Raw genomic sequence first — 22876 nt, 5'->3', positions numbered from 1 at the left:
ATTTATTGTTATGTATTTGATGCAATAATGAAAAAGAAATGCATGTTTTAAATGTTATCATCTGTTCTGTGGAAAATTATTTTAATTCAAGTGTATTTGAAGATATCATTCTTAGAAAAATACAATGTGTAACTATGTAAAATGCATACTTAATAGTCTGCAACTTTTTACATTCAGAAATGAAAGTAATCTGTGTAATTAAAAATCTTGCATCGCTACATGAGAAAATGTACATCACATTTCAAAGTGCCATACCTATAAAATGTTCCTTACACTTCAAAGTATCACGCTGCCAAAACATCACACGGGTAAAGTTTTCTAATTAACTCAAATGAGCACTGTCTGTGTTTTGCTCAAAAAAAGGCAGTTAGAAATAGCTACCAATCATGAAGTAACAATTCACACAAAAGCATCCAATCAAAATGTTCACCTATTTTTTAAAGCTACCAATCAGCAGCCAGCAGCTGCCACAAACCAAACCAATCAAATCATTCAAACAATTTGTTCTTTTTTTTTCTGGGAGACAACTATATACATCTAAAAATGTAGTTTATAAAAAAGAAAAGACATCAAATTTAAATAAATCACCACGAAAATATATACTGACCTATTTAAACATATTAAAATGCACAAATTGTGTTAGAAATCCATCGTACGTCTTGGCTTCACAAGTTTACCCACTCCCAGAGACTTAAGGCTTTAGTTTGGAGTTTCCTTTATAGAGTGTCATCCAATTTACCATGAACAATATCACTGGAGATCCCTTAACATATTAAAATCATTGATTTTCCTTTCTGATCAATATTTCCCCATTCTGGTAGAATTACACTGCAATTTGATTTTTGTGCAAAGTCGTTGTTACACACTTAGGTGCCGTCGCAATATTACAAATAAGATTGATCCTGAGTGAAGGGAGTGTGCCTGACCCACACACGACACTGGCTCTGGAAATGGAGAATCACCTATGTAAAGGCGCAGTGGTCACGACACAGCAAAAGACAATTAACTCTCAATATGGGTGTTGGGAAGCCTCCATTATAAGGTGTCAGCCTCGGCTCAGTGGTAGCACTCTCGCCTCTGGGTTCTATTCCAGAATTTAAGCACATTATCCAGACTGACACTTCAGTGCAGTACCGAGGGAGTGCTGCACTGTCAGAGGTGCTGTCTTTCGGATGAGGAGTTACATCGAGTTACATTGAAACTATAGTACAGAAAACAGGCCATTTGGCCCAACTGATCTATGCCAGCGTTTATGCTGCACATGAGCCCCCTCCCCCCTTCCTTATTACCTCTAGGATATCCTTCTGTTCCTTTCTCCCTCATGTGCTTATCTAGCTTCCCCTTAAATGCACCTATGCTACTTGCCTTAACTATTCCTTGTGATAGCGCATTCCACATTCTTACCACTCTTTGGGTAAAGAAGTTTCTCCTGAATTCCATATTGGATTTATTAGTGACTATTTTATATTTATGACCTCTAGTTTTGGACTCCCCCACAAGTGGAAACATTTTCTCTACGTCTACCCTATCAAACTCTATCTTTATCTTAAAGACCTCTATCAGGTCTCCCCTCAGCCTTCTCTTTTCTAGAGAAAAAAGCCCCACCCTGTTCAGCTTTTCCTGATAAGTATTTCATCTCAGTTCTGGTATCATCCTTGTGAATCTTCTTTGCACCGTCTCCAATGCCTTTATATCTTTTCTATAATATAGAGACCAAAACTGTGCACAATACTCCAAGTGTGGTCTAACCAATGTTCTATTCAAGTTTAACATAACTTCTCTGCTTTTCAATTCTTTCCTTCTAGAAATAAACCCCAGTGCTTGATTTGCCTTTTTTATGGCCTTATTAACCTGCTTCGCTACTTTTAGTGATTTGTGTATCTGTACCCCTGGACCCCTTTGCTCCTCTATCCCGTTTAGACTTTTATTATCTAAAAGCAGTATGTGGCCTCCTTATTATTCCTACCCAAATGCACCACCTCACACTTATGTATATTGAAATTCATTTGCCAATTACACACCCATTCTGCAAATTTATTAATTTCCATTTTGATGCATTCTTCCTTTGAATTAACTATACCTCCCCAATTTGGTGTTGTCTGCAAATTTTGAAATTGTACTTCCGATTCCCGAGTCCAAATAGTTACTGTAAATTGTGAACAACAGCGGTCCCTGCACCGATCCCTTTGGAACACCACTTCCAGTCTGAGTAGCTACCCTTAATCCCTACTCTCTGTTTTCTGTTTTGTATCCAACTTGCTATCCATTCTGCTACCTGTCCCCTGATTCCACATGCTCTGACATTAGCCATGAGTCTACAATGCAGTACCTTATCGAAGGCCTTTTGAAAATCCAAAAACATTATATCAACTACATTACCCTTGTCTACTCTTTCTTTAACTTCTTCAAAGAATTCAGTAAGGTTGGTCAAACATGACTTTCCCTTCTGAAATCCATGCTGACTATTCTTTATTATATTTTCATTCTCTAGATGTTTTTCTATTACATCTATGAGTAAAGATTCCATTATCTTTCCTACCACCGCTATTGATCTAACTGGTCTGTAGTTCCCTGGACGTGTTCTATTTCCCTTTTTAAATATAGGCATAACATTAGCTGCCCGCCAGTCCTCTGGCAACATTCTCTTTTTCTAGTGATTTTTTATATATAGGTAATAGTGCCTCTGCTATCTCCTCCCTAACTTTTTTAATATTCACAAATGCAATCCATCTGGATCAGGGATCTTATCCTCCCTAAGTTTGATTAGTTTATCAATTATCTCCCCCCTTTCTGTCTTAAATGTTTTAATATCTTTTTCAATCTCTTCTTCTAGTGTCTTGCCCACCTTGTTAGTCTCCTTGGTAAATACAGAGGCAAAGTAACAATTCAATATTTCTGCCATTTTGCTGTCGTTACCTGTGAGTTTATCGTGTGCATCTCTTAATGGCCCTATCCCTGTTCTGATTGTTCTTTTGTTACTTATGTGTTTGTAGAATACTTTACTATTTCTTTTTATATTCCTTGATGATTTAATTTCGTCGTTCCTCTTTGCCTTCCTAATTGTTTTTTGACTTCTTTCCTAACCTCTTCGTATTCCTTCTTGTCATCCTTTCCTTTATTGTCTATGTACTAAGACTATGCCTTTTTCTTTAGTTTTAATTTTACCCTTGTCTCTTTATTCATCCATGGTGTTTCATTATTGGCTAGTTTGCTCATGATTTTTAGAGGCACATATTTTTCCTGAACTCTATTGTTCACCGTTTTAAATATTATCCACTGCTGTTCTGTTTCTTTGTCTATCAAAATTTTTTTCCAGTTTACTATTCTCATCCCCTCAAAATTAGCTTTTGTCCAATCTATTACTCTGGTCTTTGTCTTACTTATGTTTTTCTCAATCATTATTTTAAACCTTATTATGTTATGATCACTTTTGCCTCGATGTTCCCCCAGACTTACTTCTGTTATCTGTTCTGGTTCATTTCCCATTACTAGATCCAGCAGTGATTCCTCACGTACTGGGTAAGAAAGGAATTGTACACACTAAAAACTCCATTCCTTTTTCTCCTTTCCCTATCTTTACTTGCCGGTTGATTTGGGGGTAGTTGAAATCTCTCATGATTATTATTCGATGTTTTTTACTCACTTAATAGATTTGTCTACATATTTCATCCTCCACTTCCCTTCCACTATTAGGTGGTCTGTAGAATATACGTATTAACGTGATCGATCTCTTCTTATCCTTTGTCTCAATCCATATGGATTTTGTTTCTATCTCAATGTTACTTATGTCCCTTTTTTCTATTGCCATTTTGGTGTCTCTAATTAGTTAAACCTAGGCCCCGTCTGCCCTTTCAGGTGGACCTAAAAGATCCCATGGCACTATTCGAAAAAGCGCTGGGGAGTTCTCCCTGGTGTCCTAGCCAATACTTGACCCTGAATCAACATCACTAAAACTGATTTATCTGGTCAATATCACATTGCTGTGAGACCTTGCTTTGTATAAATTGGCTTCTGCTTTTCCTTAATCACAACACTGACTACACTTCAAAAAAGTACTTAATTGGCTGTAAAGCACACTGGGTCATCCTGAGGTATTGAAAGGTGCTATATAAATGTAAGTTCTTTCTTTCTGTCATCTTGCATAGAGATTGACCCTGTGGGACAAAATGGTTTCTTTTTGGAGTTACATTTTATGTGACCGTATCTCACTGGACAATGAATTTTTGACATCAGACAGTTGTCCAATTGCACTAAAGCTAGTTACAAGTTTGAAATCACTGTTGACAATATTAGCAGACAAATGCTTAATGCATTTGTATGAAATTCTTCTCTCTGTTAAGTCCCAATTTTAACTCGGGGCGGGATTGTTTCAGGTATGACTCCACCCACTCGAGAGTTTTCCCTTTGATCCCCATTGACGTCAATTTTGCTAAGATTCCTTGATGCCATACTTGGTTGAGTCTTGCCCTGATGTTGAGAGCAGCTACTCTCACTGCCATTCAGTTCTTGTGTCCATGTCTGGATTAAGGTTGCAATGAGGTCTGGAACTGAGTGGTTCTGGTGGATCCCAAACTGAACATTGATGAGCAGGCTATTGGTAAGTAGGTGTCGCTTGATGATGCTATTGATGACTCCTTCCATCACTTTACTGATGATGGGGAGGAGCTAATAGGGCAGTATTTATCCAGGTTAGATTTATCCTGTATTTTGTGGCTAGGACATACCTGGGCAATCTTCCATATTGAAGGGTAGATGCAAGTGTCATAGTTCTACTGGAACATCTTGGCTAAGGGGGATGGCTAGTTCTGGGCCACAGGTCTTCAGCACAACCGCCGAGATATTTTCAGGGCCCGTAGTCTTTGCTGTGTCCAGTGCACTCAGCCATTTCCTGATATAACCTGGAGTGAACCAAATTGGCTTCACCCCTTCCAATTCCCACGAGTTCCCCAATGTAAACCCAAGATATGGTGTATCTGGATCCTGGTCTATTTTCTGTCTTTTCTGCCGCTGTCCCTCTGGTGTTGTGATGGGAGTGCTCTAGAAGATCTGAGAATTTTTGGCGACCTAACTCCCAGTCTTGACCCGACTGAAGACAAGTTTCCATCAGGCCTACAATTATATTCCTCCATTTTAATTAGTGTCCCTAGTTTCTTGAATTTATTTCCAATGCAAAGGTCAACACATTTTGATGTATAGGACATTGTAGAGCATGGAGTTGATTGCAAAGTCTATCATAAAAAGGCACATTTCTAATCTTACACCCCTAAGGTACTAGAAAAAAATAGATCTTTGACAAATAATAACCCTATTAAATTATGCTAGCCTATAAGATTGACTGTAACACCAGCTATATTTTTAACCAGCTGTTATTTCCAACATTTATTTACTTTTATTTTCTAAATTTATTGCTAATATAAGAAACCACTTCAGAGCAAAATTAAAAAAGAATAAATTGACAGTATGCTAGCAATGATTAAATGTTTTGGCAGTCAGTTTAAAGGCATCTACCTTAATGAGTAGAATGTAGCAACATATGTTTTAATAAGAAGACTAGCATTGCCAGCCAATGGAATGGTAGCTTCAGGAGTTGGAGCATGCTTCCTAATACCAGTGCAGACCAGCATACTAAACGGATAATTATTCAGTTGTTCTATCATACAGGTCACTTTTAACCTGAAAATTGTATCTTCTGGATTGTTTTATCCATTTACTGTTCTCCAGAAGGTTATTTCCTGTACCTACCAATAAACACATTTTGGGCATGGTTTTCATCTAGAAAGCAATGTATCACTGTTATTAGCACGTAGTCAAATACACTTTTGCAGTATGCATGTATACAAATGCAAGTTTGGACACAATTGTACATTATTCAGTTTCTCTCTTTCCTGTTGCCCATGGGAAAAAGCCATTTAGTACATGGGCATCAATAAGGATTCTTGCACTGGCCTATCCCCACCAGAGAACTAGTTTCACTAGTTGCAGTGAGAACCAATTAGGTACACAGTTTGACCAGTTCAGACCACAGTCAGATGCATAAACTTGCATTTATGTAGCACCTTATCTCTCAAAAACATTCCAAAGGATTTCAGATACAATAAATTACTTTGAGGGACAACAATTGTTCATATGTAGACAATGATTTATGTGGATTCACAGCTTAACCGAAGGCACATAGCATGTAAGACTTCTTTGTAAAGTGCAAACCATTTAAGCAATTCAAAATGGCTGAAGAAGACAATGGGCCTGATTTTAGCAGGCCTGCGGGTTTCCGGCGGGTTGGGTTTCGGGAGCGTGGTCAACACGCTCGGTGAAATTAGTGGGTTGCCCGCGCGATCGTAGCAGGCAATCCACTAATTGGATTCACTTACCTGCTCCTCCGAGGTCCGCGCTGCTGGTCTGCGCGTCGGGCGGGCTGCGCATGCTCAGTACGATCCGTCAGCTGGAGGCTCTCTAGTTAAAGGGGCAGTCCTCCACTGACAGATGCTGCAACCAATGGAACAAATTACAGCATGGAGCAGCCCAGGGGGAAGGCTGCTCCCAGTTTAATGATGCCTCACCCCAGGTATCATCAGATGGGGTGAGGAGGAGTGGGGGGACAGAGATCTTCCACCCGGTGGGCGGGAGGAAGCGGCCTGCCTCTGCCACCAAGAAGGCCTGGCTCGAGGTGGCAGAGGGGGTCACCTGCGCCACCAACATATCGCCCACCTGCATGCAGTGCAGGAGGCGCTCCAATGACCGCAGTAGTTCAGCCACAGTGAGAACACGGAGTCTTTCCCCTACACTCCGTCTGCCACAACACTGCCCCTACCCCACATCTCCTTCGGCACCGCCAACACTACTCTGTCACATCACCCCTCATACCCACTCAAACCCCATCCTCATCTTACCTGCACCAACTCACCTCGCCAGTACTCACCCCGCCACTAACACACAACCCAATCCTCATACAATCTCATGGCTCTATCCCATACTCACCCTCTCGTGCATCTCCCTCACGGCCAGCCTCACTCAACCTGCCACCACCTGTGCTGCAGCCACAGGGCATGCATCACATATGTGCAGTATGCAGCGTAAGGCAAACGTGTCGTGAGCATGAAGGGGATGCACAAGGGTGTCTGAGGGTTTGCCATGGGTGTTACCTATATTGAATTTCAGAGCAACAAACATCACACATTATATTGGCACCACCACTGCCATGTCTCCGCGAATCCTGTCTGTTGTGTCCAATAATGCCCGCTCCTGGGTATCACTATGAGGACCCACCACTGATGCCAACCATTGTGTTACTGCAGAGTAGGTGCAGGTGTATTTGCAGGGCTCTTCCACGCAGACGACTGAGAGACATCGGCGGTGTACCCGGCTGCACCCTGGAAGGATGCGGAGGAGAAGTTGTGGAGGGCAGTGGTGACTTTGGCAGCAACAGGTAAGCAGATGGTGCTGGGGCCAGCCAGGAGCAGCTCGGCATGAAAGAGCCTGCAGATCTCCACGACTACATGTCGAGTGAATCTGCGCCTCCGTGTGCCCTGCTGCTCAGAGAGGTCCGGGGAGCTGCACCTCGGTCTGTGGACCCTGTGGCGAGGGTGGTGCCCTCTGCGACGCGTCTCTCTCTGCGGCAGCCCTCCCCCCTGCTGTACAGGTGGATGTGTCACAGCACTCTGTTGTGGAGCTCCACGTGTCAGAAGTGGACGGCGTGGATGGCGAGGCTGGTGATGCTGTTCGCCCTCCGAGGGGGTCATGACTGCAGCTACGGCGGCCCCCATCTGCAATATGCACATCTGAGGGGGTCCGCAAGGTAGGTACATGTCTCCGGACCCCGGGGTGAGTGTGCAGGTTGGTGACTTTGACCGTCAGGAGGGGGGTGGTGGAGGCCACACTTTGTCCCAAGTGACAGAGCGGCCTCCTGCAATGGGTGAGGGTCTCCCCCCACCACCTGTCAAATGGACCTTTGCAGCTGCCACAGGCTGACGGCTGCAACACGTCCAGTTCAACTAGGACTGTTTCCCCCAGTGTGTGAAACAGTCCCATGTTTCCCCAAAATCAAACACAGTTCCTTAATCAGGTCAGTTAATGACCTGAACAAGCAAAATAAATAACCTCAAGTGGCATCCCGCTGGCTTTAATTGCCTGCGGGATTCCCACTAGTGGGGGCCACGCACGCACCCCCGCACGTCATTGGGGAACCCGGAAGTGAGCGGGATCGTGGCGCGATCCGGTCACGTGCCTGGATATCGGGATTTTCGGGGCCCCCCCGCTGGAAACCCACAGGAAACCCGACGGTAAAATCGAGCCCAATGTATTAGTACAGGCAGAGAGAGAGGAAGGAAGGTACCAGAAGGTTGCACGTGTAGCTGAGCTAAAAAAAGTTATTGGGGTAGAAATTGGTCCTTGCTGTACCCATTTTCCAAGCCCATTTTTTGGGGGGCTACACCCAAAAGATGCCTGAAATAAGTCTGTCCCCATATAGGGGTGGGCGATTTTTTAGGCGTGCCTGGTAGCTGCCTAAAACAAGTGTTATGTTAATGAGAGGTTGAACTCCTCCTTTAGAACCCCTCAGCCAAAATGGACTGCCCTGATCGGAGGTGGCGCCGGGCTATCTCCGCTTAAGGTTTTCTGTCATGGATGCGGCCGAGCAAGCGGCCACCACCAAAATGGAAAGTAAAAACATTTTTTAACATCTTGATCAGAGCCAGGTCCTCCCAGCTCCACAGCATTCCCGAGGGCCACTGCCAGCCCGTGATCAACTGTCCTCCTGTTATCCTTCCCTCTCCCGGATGTACCTAAGGGCCGCTGCAGGCAAGGCAAGTGGCCCGAAATTAATCCCTTGGAATTGATCGAGCTGCCACTGGAGGCACGACTGGAGGCAGCTTGCTCAAATTATTGAAATGAGGCCCAAGGCCCAATTTAGGAAGAGCCTTGGGCCTCATGATTTGGGCATCCTGTTACGCCGTTGCGCCATTGGTTAAGCACCCAAAAACAGACCATGACCAATTTCTACTGAAGTTAAGAAACAGATCAATAAACCTTGTATGCTGTTCACCATTCAATGATTTCATGATTTTAGATCAAAATGAATATAGTGGCCCCGAAAATCCATGTACTCTGACCCCAGAGGTTGAACTAGCATTGTACTTACCAGTCACCTCCAGCACTGACCCTGTTGGAGTTTGCAGGATCAATGGGAGGTTATCTTATTTACATGGGGCCAGTGCGTGCTGGTGCACTATGGATGCATCACTCATGCCTGCCTATCCCATGTGGCCAGAAAATCCAGCGTACATTAACTATTGGGATGAGAAATGCCCAGGCCTTCATCTGTGAGATGTCATCCATCTTTCAGTCAGCTGCCTGCATAAAGGGGCCAAACCAATTTTTAAAAATTTTATTTACCTTTCTTCGAGGGTCCAGGTTGTGTCCCTCACCTGGACTCACCCTGTTGGGCCTATTTGCACCCATCCAGTACCTTTCAGTGTACCAGCATCCAGTATTACGCTGGGTCCCTTCTGAGCCAGAGAAATGGAAAGTCTCAGTGTAGGGAGGAGTCTCTGTCCTCAGTCCTGGCCCTTCATGTCACTGGCCTTGTAAGGGGCAAACAGAGCTGCTTCCTGTTGGGCTTAATTTAAATAATGCTGGCACGCACCGGGCACACACAAGGGCGCAGACAGGTTGGGAACAGGAATTATGGGCACTCCTGGGCCTTAAAAGCAGCAGACACCTTAAAGGGCTGGCACAATGGAGGTCCAATAGAAAAAAAATGTTTCTTGTGGCTTTGAAGCGTTTTGATGTGATATGGAATAGTGATTTTTAGAACTGTCAGCTACTGACAAATATTGGAAGAGTGTTGAGACTAATTTTAGCCAGCCAGAAGCTGAAATTTGCTTATCAGTGGTGTTGTAGTTTATTTAAATATGCCATCCCCTCTGAATGTATGTGTGCTGCTGTGACATGTTTGGGATGGCAGCAGTACCCCAAGCAAAAGTGTGGGCACCCTACAGTTTACCTTGGAGGGAGTTGGTAAAAGGGTAGCATCACAGTGACAAGAAACAGGTAAAGGAACAGAGAAAACAAGTGTGGGTATGAAGAATGATGGTGCAGCAATAGAAAAGTGTTGGTTTGACTGTGAGACTTCTCTTATTATTCATGATGGAATGGAATAGTTGCTTGGTCAGGGGATGGAGGATTCTTGCTCTGTGGCAGGGCAACCATTGTTTTTGGCTCAGGACAGGGCCAGGCAAATTTTTTCACGAGCCGTCAGGGTAGCTTGTAGTTGTTTCCTCTTGTCTGCTTTGAAATAAGCCATTTCGCAAAAGTTTTTTAAAAAAATTACTTCAAAGTATACTTTATTTCATAAAATTTAACCTTACACACTGTTCATTGTAAATATCACAATTCCAAACCAGTACAATTCAAACCAATACAGATCGTACACAAAGTGATCCCAATATTACAATTCAAGCACAGCACAATTTTATGATTCATGGTCTACAATACAAGGTGGGGTGGCCTCATACGGTGGCCTTTCCCCATGGAGCTTTTGCGTACGTCGCACCTCGCGTCATTGAGTCCCGCAGCACGTACTCCTGAACCTTAGAGTGTGCCAGTCGGCAACACTCGGTCGTGGACAGCTCCTTCAGCTGGAAGATCAGCAGGTTTCGGGTGGACCAAAGGGCCTCCTTCACGGAGTTGATGGTCTTCCAGCAGCAGGTGATATCTATCTCGGTGTGCGTCCTGGGGAACAGCCCGTAGAGCACAGTATCCTGTGTTACTGAACTGTTGGGGATGAACCCGGACAGATACCAACACATCTCTCTCCACACCTTATGCACAAAGGGGCAGCCCATCAGGAGGTGGGAGACGGTCTCCTCCCCGCCACAGCCTCGAGCGCAGCTCGTGGTGGCGCTGAGATTCCATGCGTGTTGGAAGGACTGCACTGGGAGGGCCTTTCTCACCACCATCCAGGCTACATTCTAGTGCCTGTGGGTTGGCACAGTACTGAGCACTGCTTCTGTCACTAAGTGAATAAGACTAACAGTATGCAGCAGTGAGTTCTGATGCAGCAAAATCATTTTTATTCAAAAAGCAAAAGATAAAGTTCTTTCTAAATAATACCAGCCTGTCACTTTAAGCCCGTAAAGACCTAATTGACAGCTCAAGAAGTGGCAGTAGATATGCCCGAGATCTGCATCCAACGCCATTAGAGGAAATCTGTGTGCAGAGCTATCGGATATCAATTTGCATGTACTTTAAATTGCTGCAACCGCTTCAAACTCAGTCAGGGGCTGACACCAGAAAAGCATAGAGGAAGTTAGGCCACCCATTTTTCATCTATTGTGCACTCATTTTTTGGATGCTATTTGGGAGCAGGGCAGAAGAAAATCTACCCTAATAACTCCACACTATTTCTGTTGATTGCACTTAGATGAACTTACTAGGGGGGTGAAGTATTGGATCTTGATCCAGATAGAGTGAGAACTGATGATTTAGAATTCCACATTAGTGTGTCCTGGATCTGAGGAGTGCTTGCAGAGACACCATCCTATAATTTTCCCTTTGCTCTATGCGCATCGCTTTGGTTTTGTGTCTTGTCAGAAATAACAAGTAACCTAAAAGTGTGTACTGATGATCATTGTACAGTCTGGCTTGAATATATAAGCTAAAGTTAAAAATAACACTAGAGGTATGCAGTAAGTGAGAACAAATATTGATCTGTAACAAGAGTTCTCAGGAAGCACAACCACCGACAATACCACAAAATGGATTTTTAAAGGTTATTAAAAGAAAATAACCATTAGAAAAACAATCAAGACCAAAACCACATAAATAGGAAAATCAAAACCAAGCAGTGGCGGTAAGCAGTTACCTTTCTCCTGTTCTGCCTTCTTTTGTAACAGTGACTCGTACTATGTTGTTGGTTGCACAGGTGCTGGCAGCCCTCCACTTCCTCACATAAACTGCCATCTTCACATGTGAATATGGAGACTTAGTGTTGCTGAGTTAGTCAACAGTGGAAGTTATCCGCTTTGTACTCATGCTATTTTTTTTGTTAAAATCATCAAGGAGATGAATTTCACCCCAAATAGGGGCGGTTTTCTTTTCCCTATTGTCCTGCTTAAATCTGGTTGTCCATGTGTTCCAATTTTCAGGCGGACCTTGATTTATGCAAAAGTAACTTACCTCTGCCTGCCACTCAGCCTGTGGGATAACGCAACTTCCTAAATAGTCCATATTATTATTATGATCAGCTCAATTGCTAAATTTAAATCTGAGATAGATAGCTTTTTTGGCAACCAAAGGTAGTAAGGGATATAGGCCAAAGGCTGGTATATGGAATTAGATCACAGATCAGCCACGATCTTATCAAATGGCGGAGCAGGCACGAGGGGCTGAATGGCCTACTCCTGTTCCCATGTTCCTATATTATGTCCATATACTGCACTGTACAAAATGTCTACTACTATTTACAAAATGGCAGTCAGAGGCGTCTGGATCACTGCAACATTGCTACATCATGGAACTCAGTTATAGGATGAATAAAAGGGGTGGTTTCAACTTGTCTGAATTAATTAGTGTGCATAAGTATGATGGTTCATGAAGTTGTTGCTTGATTACTAAATTAGTCATTGAATTTAAGGTTTCATTGAATATCTCTGAAGTTCCCACAGATTTCATTAAAAATAAAGTGTCTGAAGAATTTGTCAAGATTCCCTTCAGATTTTCACAACCATGATGTAGTCAAATAATGAGAAAATGAAACAGCAAGAAATAAGATTTTTTTTTTACATTAAATAGACTTGTTCATTGCAGAGAAAAAGTAACATACAGAAAGTGATCTAACCCTGGCCTGGTACTAATCCAGTTCATTCATTTACAAAGTTTTTTTTAAGTAGAGTTAGCATATTCCACACATTCCTGCCTTTACAAATTCAGAGTCAATTATCTTTATGCTTGAGCTTCAATCTGAGTCAAATGCCAGAATATTATTTGCTCCATATATAAATTTAGTAAAATTTGTAAAATTATCATAAAGAGATACTCTTCACTATACTACAGTTTAACTAAAATAATTTCCAACAGTGCTCTACAATAATATTGATTCACATGTGGCATATAAACTGGACAATTTATACATCGTTATGAATTATAAATGAATTCTAAAGAGGCAAATCTTAAAACTATGTTAATTTTTTAAAAATGAGATTAAATTTACCAAGGGGGATTTTGATTGTGTGAGAATTATGCCAAAGCCCTTCATCCCAACCCATCCTCAGAATTTGTGATTACATCGAAGCTTCTCTTGCGAGGTGAATAAATACCAGACACCATGAAGGAACATAAATCTACCATGTCTTAGTACTCATGAACATGTATGTATATATTTTTAGCCTTCACAGACAATTACTTGCAATTAAGAACAATATAACTTAGAATTAAGTAAGGTGGTTATATGCACCACCAATATGGGCCTACTGATAATTCTTACTGCCACCGTTTAATATGTCTCTGCTGTCACTTAGCTAGTCTACATGGGCAGGGAGAGATTGTCTCCATTTTGACAACCCAGCAATGCTCTGCAGTATTATTCAAAAGTCATATTATTTGTGCACCTTGTTAATTTGCAAACAAAAATATTTTTCATTGTTCCTTTTTTTTCTCCCTTTAAAGTTCACATAGCTGTTCTGTGGCAAAAAAAAGAAAAATGCAGGAACAGGAATTTGGAGCATCGGTAAACAAGAGAAAATCCCTCCTGATGAAACCCCGCCACTACAGTCCCAGCAGGGACTGTGAAGAGGAAAGCAAAGAGAGTAAAGAATCGGATGAGATTCTGACACAGACGGATGAAGTGGAAAACAATGGACACTTGTTAGGTATTACAACAAAAATATCCCATACCATAATACAGGCCTAGAGCTATTTTAGAAATAAGTTCTTTTTATATATAGCAAGTCTAAACAGTCTGATCAATATATAATCTAACAATATTCTAGTGACATATGCCCCTTTTCAGTGGTGTTTTTCAGTAGGGTAGTAAAAAAAGACATCATAATGTAAACATGCATTTTCACCACTTCCAGTAATTTGTGGCTAATGGGGATATATCAGAGCTGGGTAACTTAGCAACAGTAGTAATTGTTGCTTTCTAGTGCTTTTACTAGGTAAAATCATTCCATTAGTAATGTACAGATGTGGCCAATGTAGTAGATTGAAAAACAATTCAATGAATCATGCACAATCAATTATAATTCTGTTTCTTTCATTTTTGTACTGATTTTTATCACTGATATTTTTGCACAGTATTTGCTAATTCCACATAAGAATTACAGTTGCATTTGTTTTTCTCAGCCTACTAGTATGTTAAAATGTTTAAATTGTTTTTCTGAGGATGAAACAACAATGATTGTTTTCTATTCAGATGTTACATCTCCGTATATGTATCACAACACATAAAATGTATCATTACATGCTACTGACCCATAATTCACTTATGCATTTTAATACAATATATGACAGAAAATGATAAGCTATAAAAAGGACATTACACTCACCTTTATTAGCGATAATGCTAGTTTGATACAAAGTAGCTGTGATAATAGTAACAGAGTCCTCGAATTTTACAGCACAGAGGGAGGCCATCTGACCCATCACACCTAGTTCTCCGTAAGAGCTGTCCACATAGTCCAATTTGCCTGCCCTTTCCCCATCGATATAATATATTAAAAATCTTACATCTGTGCACATTTCCTGTCTACAAAACCTTACATTCTGTTGTCATGTTTTTGTCACACTTTTATATCAACTTTTTCCATTACAAATTCCTATTTCCACATTTATAACAGAAACTGCCGATGTAGATTTATCATGCTCTAATTATACCCTCCCACCTGGGGAGGTGCTGTAGTGCCTCAGTTTGGCATCTTTCAGCTACCAAGCCTGTACTGAAGAGAAACTATGATGCTCCAACTCTCAGCTTCCCAAATTACCATAAGTTTTGCTATTGTATTTTAAATAATAGCAAAAAGAAGTATTATATAAATAAAGATCGAATGTATGATTTTAAAATGGGGACTGAATTATGCCTGCATATCCTGCTCCAAATATTCCCCGCCCTCTAAGCCTACTTCACCTGAAGATGACACTTGGTCTTCACTTCCCACTTGCAAAGCCACATGATATCAACTCAATTTTTCTTTTAAATTTCTCTTTTTCAAATATTTATCCACTTATCTTTTAAAAGCTAGTATTGATTCTGCTTCCACACTATTTTTGGTGGGTCATTCCATCTCCTAACAATCCCCTGTGTAAATAAATTCTCCTAAACTCTCTCTTTGTTTATTCGGTGATCTTAAATTTATGCCCTCTAGTTACCAACTCACTGACCAGTGGAAATAGCTTATTCCTTATTTATCTTAACAAAGCCCCTCAGAATTTTGAATACCTCCATCAGATCTCCTCTTAGTCTTCTTTGTTCTAATGAATTGTCAATCATTTAAAAATGGAGCTCCTCCAATGAATGATAAATGTGCTATCCTGTGTGGGTACTGAGCCATACAGATCAGGTAGGCCTGCTTTCAAGCCCCAGTCTATGCCTAGTTTGCTGACCACAGCCACAATGGTGGTTGGAGTGCTACAATTAGTCTCAGTGCCCTGAGCCTAAGTTTGGAAAAAAATAATCAGCCTTGGTCCTTGTTCTTGATCACTATCCGTGTGTGGGTGCTGGGTGAAGACAGGATGAGGCTTGGCAGTGGTGCCCATGGTGGTAGAACGGCGTGATGATGCTCACTGACAAGGCTAATGGATGAAGAATAGCCACTTGCGCAAGGTACCAGCAGACTGTAGAGCCACTTCCCATCAAGAATTAGCACCTTCAGGAGATGAAGGAACAAAATTCAAAGAAAAACATCACAGTTTAGTTTACTGTATTAAAAAAAACTTTCTGACAATTTGCTTGTTTCCTAGAAAGCAGACTTCTGCATTCAACACATGAAAATCCTCAAATGGACCTTCCAGAGAAAGATACCAACAATAATATTGATGATTTTAACAGCTATCAGGAGCTGGTGGCTAAATCACTTCAAGATCTGGGTAAAATAGCAGAAGATGCAGCAATACAGAGATCCACTGAAAGCAATTTAAATGACAGTGGGGTACAGTCTTTGGAGGGAGAAAGTGATGCAGATGAAAGTCATGCATCTGAAATCTTAACTAAAGATAAGACAACTATATGTGAGAAAGAAATGGTGCCACACTATTCCTGTGGAGAAAATAATGAAATGCTTTCTGAAAATATTTATGGTAACTGTGACCAGCCCCAAGATTTATCAAAACCCTCTAACATGAGTGAGCTCAAACCCATTGCAGTCCAAGGTTATAACTTGGACTGTAAACCTAGAGACATTTTAGAAGCAAGAGGGAAGGACATTGAGATGACAGAGGTTGTCCCACAAGAGACTGCCTACCAGAACAGAGTTAGCAACATTGGAGAAGCACAAAATTCAAAGCCAGACATTTCTGTCCATAAGATGGAGTCTCCAAAGATTGATGACGACTGCACTTCTCAGATATCCACAACCACAGAAGATTCAGAAGATTTTGACACAGCAAAAGGGAACCTAAGTCTCCTGGAACAGGCTATTGCTCTGCAGGCAGAGCAGGGATATGTCATAAAGGGAACACACAAAGAAAATGAAAGGATCTTACTAGAGAAGCTAACTGCAGAAAGGCAACATTGCAAAATCATTGACATTGGCATCCGAAAGAATTACTCCAGCAGAGGTAAACTGCCTTTTTTGTTGCAGGAACAATTTTCATTTCACTCTTTAAAATTAATTTCTTCTTTTTGGGCTACTCTGCATCCATATTGCCTCTTTCAACCAGAACAGCCATGGCCTGGATTTCTTGTGGTGAAAGTCAGTGCTGCTGTATGATAGGATGTGGATAGGGTTGGTCCTGCTGTATCTTTTCTCCTCAGAGATAGAGTGCTTCACTGCCACATAGTGCTCCATTTAGTGGCTAGCAATTGATGAAACTAGCTCAGTTAGGACAGGTGAGTTTTAGTATCAGTCACAACTGTGGTTCAAATCCACAGGTTGGAAATTGAATACCCTACTGCAAAAGCTGCTATATGGAGACGTGGGGGTAAATTTCTGCAGGGGCTCCACCATCATTTTGGTGAAAGAGCCATGGAAAGCCCAGGATAACAACATAAACGTCAATCACACGCCATTTTCCCAGGGTTTCTGTGGCTCTTCTGCCAAAGTTACGGTAGATGATTGGGAAAACCCCTGCAGAAATTCACCCCCTTGAACTTCTGTGCATATTTAATCTCTTCTTGCCAACAAATGTTACTATCTCAGTCGCAAGGTCGTATAAAGCCCATCGTATAATTCATTCTTACCAACAGTTACTGCATAATTTGTCCATATTTAAGCAATTCCTTACTGTTTTTTTTAAAATTTATTCTGGTGAATTATCCTTTGCCTTTGGTCCACTTGATCTGCCCCGCCACATCTGCTCCCAGAGAGCCCCAGTGCTTTCTCCAGCTGGCCGCAATTAAGTACTGGGGACTGTTCGGGCATTTCCCTCACTCCCTGTGAGGAAAAACCACAGCCTTCGTTAGACATCTCAGGACTTAGTAGAGTTCAAATTGAAAATTAAGTGGAATGGCGATGGAATTTGTATTCTTGCCCAATTCTGAGAGTCTGTGTTAATGGTCTGAATTTTAAAAAGGCATAAGTAAGGGTGAGCTAAATGAATGGATAGAAATATAGTCAAACATAGATGCCTGGAGTTCCTGTAGGGATTCGCTCAATCTTCCACCATTAGTTGGGCAGAAGATGAGCGCATACTCCGGATAAATGGAAAATCTACCCCAGAGTATGTAATGAATAGAGACAAGGTGCCTTCCTTGGCGGCAAGATTCCTGTGCCATTAACCCAGGGAGTATGTTATAGAATCGTCAAATAAATTATTTTAGTTATAAGGAAGCATTTAGAAAAACCATGTAAGAGTCACTATGAATGTGTCTGCACTGTGAATACTGTGGTTAATCATCCCATGTTAATTCCACTGAGTCCATCCCTTGCTCCAAGACTAGGTACTGGTTCCCTTACACTTGCCCTTGCAGGTGGAAGGTTGAATTCCGAGTTTTGCACAAATCCTGTTTGTGTTTAGTGTAGCACTTAAGAGCGATGGAGAACTGGGTGCTACTGTTTTTTTTTATCCCTGAAAATTATTTCTTGCAAACTATTGTTTCTTCCATTTCTTTTTCTAAGGGCTACTAATTCCTGGCTGTACATCTGTTCTCAACCCTCCATTAATGCTACTCCAGAAGGTGCACAAGTGCAGCTGGAGTGACTGATCCATCAATCTTCTTTCCCTCCATTTATTAAATAGCTTCTCTCCACTCTGTGATTCCCAAAATAGTACAATTAAAATCAGAAGCCACAATATATAAGGGGAATTGTGGATGTAAACCGCATCCTGTCATTCTTGTGACAGAATATATTGAAGCTTCAGCATCTTGTACCATTGTATTATCATGGGACTGGACCCTGAGACTGCATTAAACTACACTGTCGTGTCACTGCAAAGAGGTTTTGCCTTGCATTGACACTAAGAAGTCGTGGAGTCAGCACACAGGCTGACTCTACAGTGAATCAGAGTGAGACTCTCTTCCAGAAGCAAATCTACTTTGCACTGATACTACAGTTGCAGTGTAAATGCAGCCTTAGTGTTTCGTATGGACTAAATTGTTATTAACTACTTTTTTCTAAGAACTGGTTTATTTTTACATTTTTATTAAAATTCCTTAGTACTTTATTCATAAGTAGTTTGATTGTGTCTATCCCTTTCTATGCAATAAAATATAACTTTATATTGGATGCATGGATACTACCTGACGTAAGTAAGTGCTCTTGGGTGGAATAGTCGCCAAGAGTTACAGAATTTTTGAAGCACAAATACTGTATAAATCGTTTCAGAATTGCAGTTTGAGTTTACAGTTTAGAAAGTGTTTTAGATGTAATGAGGTAAAGCATAGAGTCAGTATGCAAACAACACTAAAACTAACAGCCAATGTTTGATTGAGGGATATTTACTAGCAGTTGCCCTTACCCTTATACCTGCATGGTTTTGACTGTTGAATATTCCCAATCCTCATAGCAACGGTTAAATGTTCAAGATTGTTGACGTAAGAAAGGGCTGACCAGGTGGATGTATTTCAGTTAGTTAATTCACTCCTAATGCTCTGCTGATTTTTACAGATTCTATTAGATCTGACAAAAAAGAATCTAAGTGTCCAACTCCAGGCTGTGATGGCAGTGGTCATATTACTGGGCTGTATCCTCACCACCGGAGTTTTTCAGGCTGTCCTCACAAAATGAGAGTGCCACCAGACAGTGAGTAGTCAGCAGTGCAACACACTTTTCCTTCCTTAAACAAACCTTTGCACACACATATATAATTCAAAAAGCTTTTCTGTTGTGCACAGATGGGATATTACAAATATTCAAAATTGCTGAAGTTATAATAAAAAAGTGTATGTACAATATTTAAATTAAAGGAGTGAAGCAATTTAGATCTGAGAACTGGCTACACTTCAGTTGAACATATGCGTTTTAAACAGACCAAATGTTCTGCTTGGCAAATCCAGTGTATTGATATGATTATAGCACATGGCTCCACCCTGTTACTTGATGATTCCAAAGTCAGCACATGGTAAAAAAAAGGAGGACAGCTGAGTCCTTAAATCTACAACTCACCTGCTGGCTCTGAACTCAGTGACAGCTCATTTCATAGGCTCACTAGACAATGTGGGTCATTCTCCCACATTTGATTTATAATTTGAAGTAAAGTTATTGTGAAACAGTTGAATTGGTAGTTGATTAGATTTAAGCTGCCCTAACTGTTTATATATGTTTATAATGAAGAACACAGCTTAGAGTCTATATCAAATGTTATTGTGGCAACAGTAAGGGCAGCAACAAGTGTTATGAAGTCACAATAGCAGCAACAATGTGCAGGTGTCTGTTTCATTGAGCTGGCAAAGGTACTAGAAATACTTGCAGACAATGCAATGCCAGATTTAAGATAATCTGACCATCTAACCCTGTAACTTTACTCCTCTGCTCCTCAGTCCCAAAAGAGAGACTGGAAAAGGTGTAAGTGAGAGCACCTGAGTGAACAGAAAGACTGGGCATGGAAGGAAGAATAAGAATAAAAGAAAAAGATATTATATTTAAATAATGCTTTTTAAAATTAAAATCATAGAATCATACAGCATAGAAGGAGGCTATTCAGCCCATCGTGTCTATGCCAGCTCTTTGAAAGAGCTATCCAATTAGTCCCAATCCCCTGTTCTTTTCCCAAAGCCCTGCAAATTTTACCATTATAGACAGATGGTAAATAGGACCCTCAGATCTTAAAATCATAAACTGCAATGCTGAAAATAATATTAATATTACAATAATAAATCTATTCAAACATCATATGACTGAAATAAAGACTACAAATGCAATTTTACCTAAAAAGACTGACTGATTTTCACCTCCCAAATTTAGGGGCACTGAAGCCAATTATACCACTACCCTGGAAGAGATCAACTAAACTAGCACAGGCCTAGGAACCTGGGGCCTTTCTGGTCTGTATAGCTCAGCTATTCACTAGATAAACTCACTGAGTCATCAGTGGAGCTTCTATTTTTAATTCCTATAATATTTTTTTCTGCGTGATTTAACCTATTTTATCTTTCCTGACCATTTTTCTGTTAAAAAAAAATGTTAAACTTTTTAATACATTGGCAAGTTTGTTTAAAAAAAGGCCTCCAGCTTTAAATATTGATTTTCCTGCCAATCAAAAGCTCAGAATCATCATAGATGTGTCAAACCCAAAGGACTGACGCCAACAAGTACATTTTCCTATGACACCCAGAAGGTTAAAAGCATTTAGCTCATTAGTAGATTATTTATAGGCCCTAAGCCTGCAGGCTGGTGATCAGACAACAACTCCTAGAATGCATGGCATTGTCTTTACCCAGTCAGAGGAAAGCAGGAGTAAGTCTGTCACAAGCCAACTACTCTCACTCTTAACTTGCTGCTGGACTGTTGCTGAAGCCCTTACCACAGGAAGAACAAAAACAATGAATTTCCATCATTTAAAATTCCCACCTTAAAATTTAGAGGGATTATTTAAACCTTTGTAATATCAGTTTCTGTAACATTTCACCACCGCAGGACCCTCTATTCAAATGGTACCCTGGTATCCTGACACATGCACATACAGACCAGCTAAACAGATTGGCATTCTCCAAAGGGTCCATCGAGGTACTCATCACTGCCTCTTTATGAGCAGCAACCCCAACTACCTCATGTTTCTCTCTCAACGACCTACCCACTCAGCGCCAACTGGGAGCTAAACTCATCAACCTCCTTCCAGTTCTGCTCACCTCACCAACCACTGCCCCCTTGGACTCTGGTAGCGGATCAACAGTGAGTGCCCCTCTTTGCATTTCCCTCCAGAATATCTATTCACTTGCGAACAAGGCCCTTGTCATCCAGAGCCTTATTAAAGATGGGTACATTGACATTCTGACTTTGACTGAAACTTGACTCATGGGTGGTGACATCTTTCCCCATACTAACACCTTTCTGCCTGGCCATACTTTACACCACCTGCCCTGGCCAAACCACCACAGTGTGACCCTCATCACCAAATCACACCTTTGTCTCACCCCCTATTCCTCTGGTACCTTCTTCTTCTTCAAGCACCTCACCTTGTTTCACCCATCTTGCCACTCCTTTAAAATCCTTATTGTCTACTGTTCCCTCAAGCCCCATGTTTTTCACCAATATATCCTTCTTCCTTTTCTCCCACAGCCTCTGTACTGAGTGACTCCTTATCCTCAGTTATTTGAATCTCCATCTCAACTCTCCTTGCCCTCTGTCCTGTGTTCTCTGTCCTCCCTTAACTTCTCCCTTCATATAAACTCTTGCACCATAGTCACAATCACCCCTTCGACCTTGCCATCTTATGTGGCCTCTCTACTCCCATAGTCTTTATCACAGACAAGGCCATTTCCGAACACTTCCCTATATCCCTCATCACCCACATCTCCCTACTCCCTTCCAACCCAAGTTCCTTCTGCATCCGCTCCGGAAAAACAGTCTCAACCAAGTCACTTACAACTGCACTTTCAAACTGCCAACTGTCTAGCCTTTTGCCCTCCATTTGCCATGAAACTTATGCAGTCACTGATCTGCTCAACCACTCCCTCACCTTCACCTTCGATGCCCTTATCCCCAGCAAAACCTTTACTCTTTTCCACCCTGGTCATTCCCCCTGGAATGGCCCCCATCTTCATGCCATCAATCTGAGGGGAGCAGATTTAAGGGTATCGAGCACACAGCTCGCTTAGACATCCATCACCAGACAACATAAAGCACTATTTGGCTTTACTCTCCTCTGCCAAAACCATCCACCACTCTAGCATCATCCACGAGAGCAAAGATAACTTCACAACCAACTGTCTCTTTAAACCCCTCGCCCCTGCTCCCTCCACCTCACCTCCAACAACAAGTGTGAGGAGCTCATGGATTTCTTCCTCACTAAGATTGAGACCATTCATTCAGCTGCCTCTGTACCAAGCTAAACCTCCCTCCGGATCCTCCATGTCCTAGACCTGAACCTGTGTCTTTCTCTAATTTCTCCCCTATACCTCCTCCATGCCCTCTCTGAGCTCATCTTGTCCCTGAGATCCACCTACTACTTACCTTAATCCCATTCCCACTAAACAGCTGACTACCCAACTTCCCTTCCTGGCCTCCATGCTAGCTGATACTGTAAATGGTTCCCTCCTCAGGTACTGTCCTCCTCCCTTTTAAAAGTG

General features: G+C 41.6%; 1 protein-coding gene across 1 annotated transcript in view; it reads left to right on the top strand.

Annotated features, from left to right (window-relative positions):
* Positions 1–22876, top strand: part of st18 (ST18 C2H2C-type zinc finger transcription factor) — a 202032-nt gene that overhangs the window by 130476 nt on the left and 48680 nt on the right. The window contains exons 5-7 of the mRNA XM_067975540.1: positions 13660–13862; positions 15952–16767; positions 19257–19391. Coding sequence (XP_067831641.1) covers positions 13660–13862; positions 15952–16767; positions 19257–19391 — 1154 coding nt within the window. The remainder of the gene's footprint in view (positions 1–13659; positions 13863–15951; positions 16768–19256; positions 19392–22876) is intronic.

The sequence above is a fragment of the Heptranchias perlo genome, chromosome 3, assembly GCF_035084215.1.
Source record: "Heptranchias perlo isolate sHepPer1 chromosome 3, sHepPer1.hap1, whole genome shotgun sequence".
Taxonomy (NCBI): Eukaryota; Metazoa; Chordata; class Chondrichthyes; order Hexanchiformes; family Hexanchidae; genus Heptranchias; species Heptranchias perlo.
This window is presented reverse-complemented; position numbering and strand designations above follow the sequence as displayed.